Source organism: Aspergillus ruber (assembly GCF_000600275.1).
Source record: "Aspergillus ruber CBS 135680 unplaced genomic scaffold scaffold00006, whole genome shotgun sequence".
NCBI lineage: Eukaryota > Fungi > Ascomycota > Eurotiomycetes > Eurotiales > Aspergillaceae > Aspergillus > Aspergillus ruber.
This window is the reverse complement of record NW_024467302.1, coordinates 509193-523228: the sequence shown is the minus strand read 5'-3', so window position 1 is coordinate 523228 and position 14036 is coordinate 509193. Positions and strand designations below refer to the sequence as shown.

Here is a 14036-nt window from a genome sequence, read left to right as displayed (position 1 = left end):
ACAGCGGGGCGGTCAGTCACGGGGGTTATTGCTGACTCAGCCAGGGACATGCTGATAAGCGTTATCGATTAACTCCGCTTGTCTCCGAATATTGCCTTCGCGCATCCTAAACTCTCCTCCTCATTCTTCGTCATTCTCTGTTGCTGAGATCCTTTGTTGCGTTGTGGCGACATCATTTGCTTAAAGGACTATTGCTATTTGAAAGACACTGCATTGTTTAGAGTCAGCGCGCTGCTGAGCCTCATGCCGCCGAAACCAGGCTCTGGTTGAAAGTAAACCGAACTGGACTTTTAATCTTATATTTGATTTTGCGAGCAAGAGGGCTTTGCTTTGACTTTGCTCTTCTTCATATAATTAAGGAATTCTTTTGCACGATGGCGTTGAGAATTGATTTCAATGCGCTCAAAGCGCAGACAATGGGGTCAGGGAACGATGAGGAAGCTGTTACAGTTGACACACGTGGTTTGATCTCTAAAGTGCTTGCAAGGTATTCAGGAAAATGGTATGTATTGTACATCCTGCTATTTTATATTGTGGCTTAGAAGACATGACTAATCTTTTAAATATCTAAACAGGACTGTTTTGCGAGAGATGATTCAGAACGCAGCAGATGCCGATGCCACCAAAGTGACTATCAAGTTCGAAACGCTACCGTCAACCACAGTTCCTATACCAGCATCTGTGGACCAGACAGCCTTAATTAAGCATACTATTTCGCACCATACGCTGAGACGTCTCTTAGTCTCCAACAACGGTACTCCCTTCAGTGAGAAGGACTGGGCGAGGTTAAAGCGCATCGCAGATGGAAACCCAGATGAAACGAAGATTGGAGCATTCGGCGTTGGGTTTTATAGCGTTTTCGACGATTGTGAAGAGCCATTTGTGTCATCCGGAAAGGAGGCCATGGCCTTCTACTGGAAGGGAAATGCGCTGTTTACCCGAAGACTACAATTGACTGAATCTTCAAATACAGAGACAACCTTCGTCTTAGACTATCGAAATGATACGTCTCCAGTTCCGTCGTTGCTGCAACTATGCCAATTTTTGTCCACCAGTCTTACGTTCGTCGGTCTCGAATGCATTGAGCTGTGGCTAGATGACTGGAATCTTCTACGTCTTACAAAAAAGACAGCACCGAGCATCAGTTTATCGATCCCTCGCGACATTGATACTAAGACGCCCCAGGGTCTAATGAAAATTGTCGATGTCGCCCGTGAAGTCGCTCAAATCGACGCTTCTTGGATGCGGATTGTCGAGTGGAATCCAAACGCGAGCGTGTTTCGCTTGGATGGCCTTAGGGATACGACGAGCTCGTTGCGCTCTTTTTTCTTCTCCAAACTGACTGGGCAAAACCCAGAGAAAGACAAGCTAGCAAAAACAGAAAAACACAATAGCGTTAGCGACTCGGAGGATATGACTAAATCACTGACAGCTTCAGTGTTCCTCCACACCAATACTGCCTCAATTCAATCGTCTGTCAGTTCATCTTTGAGCAGTGAACTTGAACGTGCTACCCGCAAGCCTCCCCCCAAAAAAACAACGATTGCCGTCTTAACGCCCTCATATGATATTAGCATGGCGTCGGGTGCTTCCGCATCTCAGTCTGAAGTCCTCGCTTCCATCTTACCATCCAAGGCTGGTCGAATTTTCATAGGGTTTCCCACTCAGCAGACAACAGGATTAAATGCTCATATTTCCGCTCCCTCTGTGATCCCGACTGTCGAGCGGGAGAGTATCGATCTTAACACTCGATACATTAGCAAATGGAATACTGAGATGCTGAGAGCAGCAGGTATTGTATGTCGGGTTGCCTGGGCAGCAGAAATGGCGTCGATAAAGGCCAAGCTGTCATCAGTTGTAGAGAAATCGCAATTGTCGAAGACTCGCAAGGACGATATTGTGCATGTGCTTCCCGAAACAATTCATACCGCGAACCAATTTGTTTTCCGCGAGTCCACCCCATTATCACAGCTGGGACAGCTAATTGAAGATGGATTCTGGACATGTAACAAGAAGGCATCTATTGAGGTGCTTTCAACGTGCGGTATTATTCAGAGTCATCAAGCGCGCATAGCTCCCAAAGACCTTAGCTTTATGGACACAATTCCTGTCTTACCGGATGAATTTGTGTCCGGCGCAAAAGACTTTGTCAGAAAATTGACAGATTTTGGATTGGTGACTGACATTACGGTGTCAGATATCAAGCGAGAATTGGAATCTAGTACTTTGCAATCCAAACAGGTTGTTGAATTTCTTTCATGGCTTGGCCGGAAGGCTGCTTCGGCCCAGCTTGACATTCAATCAATTACAAGCCTCCTGAGTGTGGCAGTTGCAAACGATGAGGACGACAATGGGACTACTACACGACTGTTGGTTTTTGCAGACATAACAAGCTTCTTGAACCCCCAACGGATACCTGCGGATTTACCGTTACCACCGTCTGTTTTGCCTTTTAAATACACCAAGTCTTTGCCCAAACATGAGCTGGAAGCTCTGGGGTGGACGGAATTACAACTGACCCCATGGTTACGTTGGATTGTCACGAATTCTGGAAACCGCAACTCTCTTCCTGTGGAACATGATATTACCAGAACATTCTCATTTGCCGCCCAGGTTCTTCCAGTTTTGTCAAAGCAATTCGAAGGCCTAAGCCACTCATCGAAACAGGCTATTATTAGTCTGCTCCAGTCACACACTGTCATTCCGACGAAGCTTGGAATGAAATATCCTGCGCAGACGTATTTCCCATCTGTACGGTTATTTGATGACCTCCCTGTCGTGCATGGTCTCAACGGTGTCAAAGAAAAGTTCCTTGCGAATCTTGGCGTCCGCAAGACCGTTGAGCTCAGCGTCATCTTTGAGCGTCTCCTGGATGCCCCTGCAGCACCTGAAGGAAGTAATGAGAAACAACCAAAGTGGAGCCATGTAGACTTGATGCGCTATCTTGCTTCTGTTCGAGATGACATCCCGACAAATGATATCCAGAAGTTAAAGAAGACCGGAATCTGCACCGCTGAAAGTCCTGGCGACCAGAAAACAAGTTCGCAAAAGCGTTATAAGATATCTGATCTGTACGAGCCGAATGCTTCCCTTCGGAGCCTCGAACTTCCAATCATCGAATGGCCTGGAAGGTATGAACCTGCCAGCAATGAGGCTAAATTCCTATATATGATGGGGTTGAGGCGCTATCCATCTGCGCCGGAACTCATACAGCTCATGGCGAAGGCAAATTTGGAAGGAAATAGAGCTCTTCATTTAAGGGCCCTCGCATACTACATTTCCGAGTATCACGCCAACGGTTACGGTAGCTTTGATGCCAGTGCGGTTGATGTCCCGTTCCTTCCTATTGAAGGTACGGATGAGTTAAGTCCGGCGAGAAAATGCTTCACGGACGATGGTGCCACTTTATTTGACTTCAGGATTCTTCGACAGGATCTTCAAGCACACGCCTCCAAGTTTGGAGTACGACAGCATCCTCCCGTGACGGAATGTCTTGATCGTTTAATCCGACGGCCTCCAAGCACGAAGCGAGACGCGAGGGTGCTCTTCAAGTATCTTTCTGGAAGAGTGTCAGAGATTAGCGTACGAGACATTGATCGCGTTTGTAGCGCGCTGATAGTGCCTGTTGGGATAAATGAGACGGTGGAGAAAGGCGAAAAAGTTCGACGCGTGGCGCCTAGGCTCTGTTACCTTGGAGATGGCGAGGACTACAAGGACATATTTGACTTTGTTGATTTTGGCCAGGAAGCCAACTTATTCCTAATGGCAGTTGGTTCGAAGCGAGAGCCAACCAAGCCTGAATTGGCACAAATTTTGGTGAAGGAGCCCGCAAGAATATCCTCGACATTTCAGAGCGCCGATAAGTACCTCAAGCTTCTCAGAACACTTTCCGAGAGTCTTATGGCTTTGAAGAAGGACAAGGAACTCTTCCAGGAGATGAAAAGGGCACCGTTCCTACTGGCCAGCAAAGATATCTCTTCTTTGGCCCAACGGAGTCCCAGCAAAGACAAGTCTGTCGAGTCGGACGACGATGACTACGATGAAGATCAAAGCATTAAAGAATGGACTTTGGCTTCAGCGAAAGATATTGTCGTGGTAGATGACTTCCAAAGTTTCAACCTTTTCAAGGAGCATGTCCTAGCAGCACCACAGGAAGAGGCGTTAGAGAACTTTTACCTTGCATTGGGAGCCATCCCGTTGAGCACCATTGTCGAGGAGCGTGCTAGTTGGGGATCAATGGCTGCTGACCAGCGCCCGGCAACCAAGCTACAGAAACTCATTCGCGAACGCACAAGGCTATACCTCCATGACCAGTCCCCGGATACGATACGACATGATGTCAGATGGCTTGAGAAGAATCTACAGGTGCAGGTTGTCAATACGATATCTCTAACGCGGTCTCTCATGGGTCGTCGTGTGTCGCTCACACAAAAGCGAAGTGCCGTTGTCACGCAGCTGCAGTCGCGGGCCTGGACTTTGTGGATTTGTCCCGGGAAATTCGATTTCTATGAGATTAGCCAGGCCCTCGTGCACCTGATTCTTTATCGTCCGAAGCTTCATACGACACTCACGTTAGAGATGTTGCTGAAGACTGATCTATTAGAGCTCAAGACTCGAGGATACAACGTCGAGCGGATCCTTAAACAGAAAGCCCAGGAAGCAAAGGTAGCAGAGGACAAGCGTCAGCAACAGCTGGAGGGAGAACGAAGACAGCTTCAAGAGAGGGAAGCTGCATGGGCAAAGGAGCAAACACAATCCCGCCAGGTGGAAGAGGAAAATTCACAGGCTGTGATGCCGGGCGATTTCCCTGACTCTCCTACGAAAAAAAATGACCGTCACGATTCACGACCCCAAGCTCCTGAGCCTGTGCAAGAACAACGCCCACGTGGCTTGTTCGCCAACTTGACTAGACGCCTTGGATTGGAAAATGGACGCAACTCGAATCTCCTTTCTCAGGGGCCATCGCAGCCAAACCCTGTCGAGTCCACTCGGGATTCCACGCCTCCGCCACCGTACTCCACTGAAGATCCAAAGACGTCCCGTCCAGAGCAGCCTGCGGTTAACTCCCCACACAAGTTGCATTCGGAACTTATCTCCGCCATTCAAGCCTGTCGACCCCATGGGTCTTCTGGCGTCTACAGTCGACCTGAAACGAGTGAGGTCACCGAGACGAAGTCTTACTGTGATGAGAAGCCCAGTCACGAGCTGGACTTCATTGCCACACTCTCTTGCGGAATCAATCTGCTTTTCACGAAGAACCTCGGAGACCGGTCCAATTTTCTCGCAAAGAACGGTTCGGGCATCAACTCATTCGCCTCGGTGCTTATCGAGTGCGCCGATATCTTCTCCCTCAGCATCAACACGATGAATGTCTTCTACGACCCTGGCGGGCGAACGATAGCATTCAACCGGGCCGGAAGCATCTTTTGCAACTACTTCTACTTCCAGCAGTTACACGAAACAAACCTTCTGCAGAGCCAGGACACCACTGAAGCCCTGGTGTACTGGTGGGTGATCTTGTGCCACGAACTGGCTCATAATCTCGTAGGAGACCATAGCTCTGCGCATAGTTACTATACCGAGGGCTTTGTGGCTCATTACTTCCCCAAGATTGCGACTAAACTTGCCGCACCTGGGAGGCAGGCTCCTAGCCAAGCTGCATCTTGATGCTTTGACGAATTGACGAGGGATATTTGGATATTGGAAATTTATGTCCGAATTTATTCTATGATAATGATTGATTGAATACCCATGTTAGGATTTTTTAGGTTGGTTTCGGCACCTTTGTATGAACAATTGCGTTTGATTTTGATTAGAACAATATTGAGGGACAAATTTTCTCGTTATTATTATTTAGTAGGCATAGAGCAGTTGGGGCAAAAAAAAAAAAAGGTTCCGTTATTTGCCGCTCCACTCTCCGATGTCGTCCCGCATATCATTTTGTACTCTCCACCATTACCGTTCTAATTCTTCTTTTGCGTTTCTCTATATCTCATAATAAGTTTGAATATTGAACTGGAAAGGCGCACGGGCTCGCTACCCTAAATCACTCGTTTATCAGCAATTTACATGATTTGCGCGACATTCTAACGCCATCGCTACTTCGGAGTCGCGACTTTTGCGATGCGATGATTCCTCTGGCTGCTCCAGTCGGTCTTTAAACAGTTTGAAGGGCAGGACAAGGATTGTTGCTCCTCTGCTATATATTTTGAATTTCTGTCAGGGTCCTTAACTTTGCCATCCATTCTGGCCCGGTCTACCTTGTTCTGATACCCCGCAACCCTTGGGGTAAGCACTATGGCACCATTGCTAGGAAGCTGGACACCACCGGAGACCAGTGAGTCTCTATGCCCAAGAATCGAGAAAAATGCTGGTAGAAAGAGCATCCTCTACATCGACGCCTACGACTCATTCTCGTACAATGTTGTCGCCATGCTCGAAGAAGTCCTCAACGTCAAGGTCACTGTGATGACAATCGACTTGGAATGGCCAGACGGTAACATCACAGAATTCCTGCAGCATTATGAGGCTGTGGTTCTCGGGCCTGGGCCCGGAGACCCCAAGGTTCCGAAAGACGTCGGTATTATGAAAGATATCTGGAACCTTGGCGAGGCAGATATGTTACCTGTGTTTGGGATCTGCCTAGGGTTCCAGAGTTTGTGTCTTCATCATGGAATTCCTATTGGGAGGTTGCCGTATCCGTTGCATGGTCAAGTTCATCGGATTTCTACGGCGGGGGAGGATGTTTTTGATGGGATGCGCGATCTCAGGGTTACGCTTTACCATTCATTATATGCTAGATTGGACAATCACGAGGCTTCTATTGAAGGGAAAACTGGTCCTACAAAACTTGACAACGAACTCGATCTCCTCGCTTGGTTGTTCATTGACAACACGGAGACTAAAGTGGGAACGCAGATTCCCATGGCTATTCGCCACCGGAGCAAACCGTTCTGGGGTGTACAATTCCACCCAGAATCATGCAAATCCGATAGAAAAGCTTGCGATCAATTACTCAGGAGATGGTGGGAAATGGTTCTGAACTTCAACAAAAGGACCGGGCGTGGGGGTTATGGAACGCTCCCGGACACACTCGTTACCCGCTCGGATGATGTGGCTTCTCTTCCGGCTATCGCGTTTACGATGTTGAAATGGAGTGCTTCAACTTCAAGAAAGTCTGCCTGTCGATCATTCTCACGAGCTGGTTTGACCGCGGAAACGATATGCGAGGCGCTCAACACCCCCGGCTCGCCAACCGTACTATTCCAGTCAAACGGAAGATATAGTATCATATCTGTTCCGAGTCCAGGTTCGTGGAGATTGGAATACTACAGTGCTTCTGGGAAGTTATTACTGGAAGATTTGAGCAATCGGGGCGCAACGAAATCGCGTGAAGACACGACGTTCGTTGAGAAGTCACTTTCGGCATTTCAGTTCTGGGATGCGTTGAGATATCTGATGGAGATGAAAAAGGTCGACAATGGTGACCATACTGTTCCCTTCTGGGGAGGGTTCTTAGGATACTTTTCCTACGAAATGGGCCTTGCTTGCCTTGCACGCCCGAAGGATGCAGAAGGCATGCATAATGGCTTTGAGGGTCATTCTTCGCGCAATGGTGCCACCGTTGAGGACCCTGCGGATGCCAGTCTTTTGTGGACTGATCGGAGTATTGTCGTTGACAACCAGATGGGTCGATTCATTGTTCAGTCAACTCGAGAATCTGACAACGTGCCAGCTGGCTGGCTTGATCAGACAGTTCAGTTGCTCAATGAGCTTCTAACTGCTAATACCCTAAATGGTGACGATAATATCATCGCGGATGATATGCAAACCTTAGACTCCATCCTCGATCAGGGCGAGATTACTTTTCCCAGTTCACAGTCTTATCTCAAGCAAGTGGGAGATTGCAAGGCTGAGCTGGAAGCCGGCGAATCGTACGAGTTATGCCTAACCTGCGAAACGTCAATCGCATTACCATCTCCGAACACTGACAGCGGCCGCGCAAATTTTCCCTGGAAGCTGTATAAGCGCCTGAGGAAGTACAATCCCGCAGCATTCAGCGCTTATGCAAAACTCGGAAACGTCAAGATCGTGAGCAGCAGCCCTGAATGTTTCCTCAACTGGGACCGAGAATCGACCCTTGAGATGAAACCGATGAAGGGCACGGTACGCAAGACCGGCAACATGACCATGGAAAAGGCTAAGGAAATTCTGGGTTCAACAAAAGAAGTGGCAGAGAATCTCATGATTGCGGATCTAATCCGTCACGACCTTTACGGCATATGTGGCTCCGGTAACGTCTACGTCGAGAAACTCCTCGAAGTTGAAGACCACGGACGAGTTTTCCAAATGATCACCCACGTCAAGGGTGATGTCAACCCATGCCGGCTGGGTCCTGCAGTACGGGACATGCCACAACTTCAGACATCGAATATGGCCGTTCACGGACTCACAGCTCTACAACGATGCCTCCCTCCCGGTTCAATGACCGGCGCACCCAAGGAACGCTCATGCATGCACCTAAGCTCGATAGAGAATCGGACGCGTGGGATCTACTCCGGTACCATGGGATACCTTGACCTAGGAGGTGGAGGAAGCTTTTCCGTCCTCATCCGCACTGCCTTCTCGTCCTCTGATGATAGGGACGAGGAGCAGTTATGGCGGATTGGTGCTGGTGGAGCAGTAACCACTCTTAGCACTGCTGAGGGCGAGTGGGATGAGATGCTGACTAAGTTAAGGACTGTTTGCAACATCTTTACGCCTTTGGACTCGAACGGCCGAGGGAGGTTGTGAAGGTTTTTACACTTCTATGTCTATGTTTCATCATGCCTCCTTTTTTCTAATTTGTTCACTTTGGGTCGGCTTCAACATTTGAATATATTTGCATTGGGATAGATGGTAGAGATTCGATTCAACATTTAGCGTTAGGGTTATAGGATTGGTTTCTCGTTCCTTTCATGACATTGTATAGTTCGCATTCTGGTATGTATTTTCTGCTATTTCCCTGTAAATATCAAACTGTCAAGCTAAATTAATATAGAGGGCTTTAGCTTTTTTTTTTTTTTTTGAAGCCCTACACTAGAATTTTCATGTGAAATAGCTACCACCTTCCACTTATTGTACACTTCGAGGTGAATGACGTCTCAGTACCTACATATTTGGATGCAAACAAACCAAACACCACTTCCCTGCGGAGGAATTATCTCCAACTTTCCAAACCCCCAAACTAACAGTTTACAAATCATCTGGCGCATCCATTGCACTGATTTCTGGACATATTCCTGAATCGAAATACAGTCAGCGAGTCGTCCAGAATGGCAACAGGCCAAGATACTTCCCTGGAGGAAATCCTCTGGCGGTCTCCTCCGCACGTCCAGATGATGGGAGGCTTTTTACATTCAAACAATAGTATGCACTACACCTTGTCAATCGCCCAATCCATACTTGAAGCTAATAGTCTCCCGAGTGTGAATAGTTCTCTTCTACTTCGCCGAATCCCCCTTCTTTGACGCAACTTCCAACAACGCCTCCCTCGCCATCCAAGCCAACTATAATGAAGCCTTCCGCCATTTCGTTGAAACGCGCGAAGCCTTCGAGGGCCGATTAAGTACAATGCAGGGACTAGAATTCGTGGTAGCATACGATCCGTTGCAGGCAGCGGCGCAGTCTGAGACGAGCTTTGCGCATGAACCGTCGAACATCTGGATAATTCGGAAACAGGCGAGGCGGAAGCGTGGTGGGCTAGATGACGAGGTTGTGGTGCTATCGACTTTCTTTGTCATGGGGGATTGTATTTATATGGCGCCGTCTGTGGCAAGTGTGATTGGAAATCGGATTGTAGGTGATACCTTGGTTTTTGCGGACAGGGGTTGGTGCTGACTTTGGATAGCTTTCAGCTGTTACGTCTTTGACAAGTTTGTTGAAGACGGCGTCCACGCTGCCAAGCTTCACTCCGTCTTATGGACATACATATATGCCACCTACAATCAAATCGAGCGAGACGAGTCAACCGGGGATACAATCCCAGACAAGCAAAGAAGATAGCACACCTATGCCCGAGGGGGAATCACAAAGCAAGACATCGCTACAAGGCACAGGTCCTAGCAACATTGGCTCGACATTGCAGGATACAAGGACACTAGCGGAGTCATTCAACCTTTTGTCACGCTATGGCGACGAGTTCATGGACGAGAGCCCGTTAGTCGGAGAACCAGGTTCTTTCATCTTGTCACGGTCAGGAGATGTGGATAAAACGAAGCAAGGACTACAACTACCGACAGCAACAGCTGGCACAGCTACGAATGCTCCTACGAGAGTTGGGACGCCACAAGTCAGGGTTGAGACGCCTGGGAAGTCGGACAAAGGCGGCAGCACGCCTGTTGCTGACGAGAAGCTGCGGAAGAAGAAGAGTAAGATTGGTGTTTAAATTGTATAAGATACCCTTTTTCAACTTCCATAGAGAGTTTCAACGCATTGTATCTCAGTGCGGGGATGACATCTTAGTTTCATCCGATCTATGAGCTATTTTGGAACACAACCACATAATCGTATATCTGTTTTATACTTTTCTGGTACGGTCATTCATTACTAGAATTCTTGTAGAATTGCTGGGGTGGCATCTTTTTTGTAGCAAGTGAAACGTGACTAGCTGATGGAGGGGTTGCTGAGGACCTCAACCTAATATTTTATTTTCTCAGCTTCCAACCTTCCTGACAACCGTCAACACTCTGCTACACAACCATAATATCCAAAATGGCTAGCGAAATCAAGCGTGCCGTTGTCTGCGTCTTGTAAGCACCCCCAGCTCTAAAACATTCCAAATGATCAAAACTGATAAAACCATAGCTGTGGCTCCGTCTCCGGCAACGACCCAGCCCACCTCGAAGTCGCCCGCGCCCTCGCCCACGAATTTCACAAACATAACATCCAACTCGTCTACGGCGGCGGCACATCAGGTCTAATGGGCGAAATTGCCCGCACCCTTGTGCGCCTATCTGGCCCCGAGTCCGTCCACGGCGTAATCCCCCGCGCCCTGATCCGCATAGAACCCGGTTACGACAACGCCCAAAAGGCTCAAGAACAAGAACACAAGACCATGTCTCACGGCAAAGATGCAGAGCGTGTGCTCAACGACCCCATCAGCAAGGCTGCGTTGCTGCAGGAGTCTGAATATGGGGTGACGACTATCACGGCGGACATGCATACGCGGAAGAGGTTGATGGCGACGAAAGTTATGGAGGGAGGTCCGGGGAGTGGGTTTGTGACACTTGCTGGTGGATTTGGGACGATTGAGGAGGTTATGGAGATGACTACTTGGAATCAGTTGGGGATTCATCGGCGGCCGATTATTTTGATGAATGTTAATGGGTATTGGGATGGGTTGTTGGCGTGGGTAAAGAATGCGGTTGAGAAGGGGTATATTGGGCCTGCTAATTCGCAGATTTTGGTAGAGGCTAAGGAGGTTAAGGAGGTTTGGGGGAAGCTCCTTGGGTATAACTCTAGTTGTGGACAGATGCAGCTGAACTGGGGTGATGAGTAGATTATTCCTTCGATGGTTTATGATAAAGCTAGAAAATCTTGTTACAAATAATGTTTGTTGTACGCATCTAAACACCATTATTCTTAATTCATACCTGGATAGTAACATGTCTTTTCATCTGCAAACATCTACGGGCATAAATCGACCCTATGAATCCACCTCCATCTCCCCCTCTCTAGTCTCCCCAGACTCCGTCTGCTCCAGAGCTTCCAGCAGTGGTGCGATAATCTGACCATCGTATAGCTTAAAGCTCTCGATCCGGCCCTTGGAACCCTCGGGGGCCAACCCAACCACACCAACCGAAGTGTTGTCAACAGTAAGCTCCTTGTCCTGAGAAAGAGTCTCTTTCAAGGCCCGCAGACCATGTGTAATCAGCTCGTCCCGACTGCTGTCAGCGAACTTGTCCAGATTCCGCTCCAAGTACGTCCGGGCCATCTGCGACCGGGCTCCGATGGCACAAGCAGACATTTCGTATGTCATTCCCGAAGGCTGGAAGTCGAACAGATGGGGCCCCGATTCGTCAACACCGGCAACGAGCAACCCCACGCCATATGGCCGTCTTCCGTATTGCTGGGTGTTAAGCTGGGCACGGTCACTGATCTGAGAAACGATCCGCTCAACGGGGATAGGACGGCCGTAGGTCATTCGAGAGCCGAGCGACTGCTGCTTCATGAAGTTGGAAAGCACACGGGCATCCGATGCCAAACCGGCGATAGCAACGCCCATGTGCGAGTCGATTTCGATGATCTTTCTCTGATACGACGACAGCTCTTCGGCGTTTCGCTAGCAAGAGGCAAACGTTAATACAGCTATTCTCTTTTTTTTACTCAGAGTAGTTATGACGCCGACGAACCTTTAAGCCGACCAGGACAACATGTGTCTTGTTGACAAGCCCCACCACAACTGAGCCTTGCTTGACTGCTTCTTGTGCGTATTCAACTTGGAATATCCGGCCTTGCGGCGAGCTATTCAGAGCCAATGTCAGTTGCTAAGAAGCTTCCTAGATAGATAGGGTAGCTAATGGGGCCGTACAAGGTGACCGCATCATTGTCGTAGTTGTTTCTGAACATGACGAAGGATGCTGGATTAGATTAGACAGCCGTGAACGTGATAAATTGTTTATAGCAAGAACGGTAGAAGTGAGGACAGATGAATGGCCGGGGGATAGGCGAGAGATAGAGACGACGAGCAGCAAACGCGGTGATGATGATGATGGGGAGCTTTGGAGTCCCGCTGAGGCTGGCCTAGGACTATGGCCTTGGCGCCTCAGGCAGTAATTCCCCGAGTTCCCGTTGCTGCCGCCTTCTGCCAACGTCACCCTACAGACTGAACGACGCAGTTACTGTTAAGCAACGTTGATCCATTCGCTGCGGCCTCGATGCAGACGAACTTTGCACGCTCTATCGGGCCCTCGTATCTTGTTTGAAGCTGGACTTGCTTCAAGGTACTTTCATTGCAGCGCGATACTCTTCAGTCCTTCACTACATAATACCCGCAGCTCCTGGACCGAGCAATAGGTCCCCATCTTTGCAGTCATGACCGCAGGCCTCAAGACCATTATTGGTCTTTCTTTTGTATGTACTCTGTCTAAACTTGCTGGTTTGGCGCTGATACTGATACATGCATTATCTAGATTCTCGCAATCGGTTTCCTTCTTGTTATCCTTTCCTCGGCCATATGGCACAACTTCCTTCCGTTGACTGTCGTTGCAACTTACGTTGTTGCGCCTCTACCCAATTGGATCTGCGCCCGATGTGCAAACCCAGACGACTTCATCGACAATTCGGGTAACTCTGTGGCTGATTTCGGGCGGTTCTTGACTGGATTCTTGGTGCTGATGGGTATTGGTACGTCGCACGACTCATACCGTTATCCTAAAGATTTTCTTTCTAGAAACGCTAGGAGCAGCATACCTTTGATTCAATAAGAAAGCAAGCTAACAACTCTCAGCTCTCCCCGCAGTACTGGCGCACAGCGGCGCGATTGAGATTCCTGCGATGGTTATGTCGATTATCGGTGGTCTGCTCATTTATGGCACGATTATCAGCTTCTCTATGTTTTTCCAGGAACAAGAAGAGTTCTAAGCGTGATTCGAATGCGTGATGACTGACCACGTGGATACCCTGTTCCAGGAGATGTTTTTGCTCTCTTTCCTCGCCGAGATACTCTGCCTCTTGCTACTATATTGAAGTATTATGACTATTTGCGTTACCTTTCTGTTTTGGGTACGATGGGACTGCTTCTGTTCAGTTGATTTGTTGATTTAAAGCGTTTATCTGATATTCTGGCGTGTACTATAAGCACGAATGACGAGTGCTTGAAAGGTCTACAGGAATATAACTTCTGACCTGAATTCTTTCGACTTCTTAGACAACGTCTTCTAGTTTCCTTTCAGTAGCAGTAGTAGTAGTAGTAGTAGTTGCTATTTAACGTCGGAGGTGGGACGTGCGTCAAATCACGTGCCCACAGAGATCCCGGAACGGAATATACGACGGGC

At 48.5% G+C, this 14036-nt stretch overlaps 6 protein-coding genes across 6 annotated transcripts; 5 read left to right on the top strand and 1 right to left on the bottom strand.

Annotated features, from left to right (window-relative positions):
- Positions 1 to 279: 279 nt before the first annotated feature.
- EURHEDRAFT_324877 (histidine kinase-like ATPase domain-containing protein) lies at positions 280 to 5913 on the top strand. Its single transcript, XM_040778344.1, has 2 exons — positions 280 to 502; positions 576 to 5913. The coding sequence occupies exons 1-2, from the start codon at positions 375 to 377 to the stop codon at positions 5665 to 5667; spliced, it is 5220 nt and encodes a 1739-aa protein (XP_040640929.1). The 5' UTR covers positions 280 to 374; the 3' UTR covers positions 5668 to 5913.
- A 1-nt stretch (position 5914) lies between these two features.
- pabA (aminodeoxychorismate synthase pabA) lies at positions 5915 to 9054 on the top strand. Its single transcript, XM_040778345.1, has one exon. The coding sequence runs from the start codon at positions 6298 to 6300 to the stop codon at positions 8791 to 8793; it is 2496 nt and encodes an 831-aa protein (XP_040640928.1). The 5' UTR covers positions 5915 to 6297; the 3' UTR covers positions 8794 to 9054.
- A 260-nt stretch (positions 9055 to 9314) lies between these two features.
- med6 (mediator complex subunit MED6) lies at positions 9315 to 10426 on the top strand (the record flags this gene model as incomplete). Its single annotated transcript, XM_040783963.1, has 3 exons — positions 9315 to 9408; positions 9476 to 9837; positions 9890 to 10426. The coding sequence occupies 3 exons, from the start codon at positions 9315 to 9317 to the stop codon at positions 10424 to 10426; spliced, it is 993 nt and encodes a 330-aa protein (XP_040640927.1).
- Positions 10427 to 10752: 326 nt separating this feature from the next.
- On the top strand, positions 10753 to 11539 carry EURHEDRAFT_513815 (LOG family protein; the record flags this gene model as incomplete). The annotated part of the gene is made up of 2 exons (XM_040786209.1): positions 10753 to 10790; positions 10846 to 11539. 2 exons carry the CDS (start codon positions 10753 to 10755, stop codon positions 11537 to 11539), a joined length of 732 nt encoding a protein of 243 aa, XP_040640926.1.
- Positions 11540 to 11686: 147 nt separating this feature from the next.
- pre5 (proteasome core particle subunit alpha 6) lies at positions 11687 to 12609 on the bottom strand (the record flags this gene model as incomplete). The annotated part of the gene is made up of 3 exons (XM_040783928.1): positions 11687 to 12322; positions 12393 to 12504; positions 12572 to 12609. The coding sequence occupies 3 exons, from the start codon at positions 12607 to 12609 to the stop codon at positions 11687 to 11689; spliced, it is 786 nt and encodes a 261-aa protein (XP_040640925.1).
- A 240-nt stretch (positions 12610 to 12849) lies between these two features.
- Positions 12850 to 13909, top strand: EURHEDRAFT_410279 (Vps55 family protein). Its single transcript, XM_040781318.1, has 3 exons — positions 12850 to 13113; positions 13173 to 13386; positions 13490 to 13909. The coding sequence occupies exons 1-3, from the start codon at positions 13075 to 13077 to the stop codon at positions 13621 to 13623; spliced, it is 387 nt and encodes a 128-aa protein (XP_040640924.1). The 5' UTR covers positions 12850 to 13074; the 3' UTR covers positions 13624 to 13909.
- The last annotated feature ends 127 nt before the right edge of the window (positions 13910 to 14036 follow it).

Coding starts and splice junctions, on each gene's coding strand:
- EURHEDRAFT_410279 (XM_040781318.1), top strand. CDS start 13,075: ATGACCGCAGGCCTCAAGACCATTATTGGTCTTTCTTTT. Junction 13,114..13,172: donor CCATTATTGGTCTTTCTTTT/GTATGTACTCTG, acceptor TGCATTATCTAG/ATTCTCGCAATCGGTTTCCT. Junction 13,387..13,489: donor CTTGGTGCTGATGGGTATTG/GTACGTCGCACG, acceptor AACAACTCTCAG/CTCTCCCCGCAGTACTGGCG.
- EURHEDRAFT_324877 (XM_040778344.1), top strand. CDS start 375: ATGGCGTTGAGAATTGATTTCAATGCGCTCAAAGCGCAGACAATGGGG. Junction 503..575: donor GCAAGGTATTCAGGAAAATG/GTATGTATTGTA, acceptor ATATCTAAACAG/GACTGTTTTGCGAGAGATGA.
- pabA (XM_040778345.1), top strand. CDS start 6,298: ATGGCACCATTGCTAGGAAGCTGGACACCACCGGAGACCAGTGAGTCT.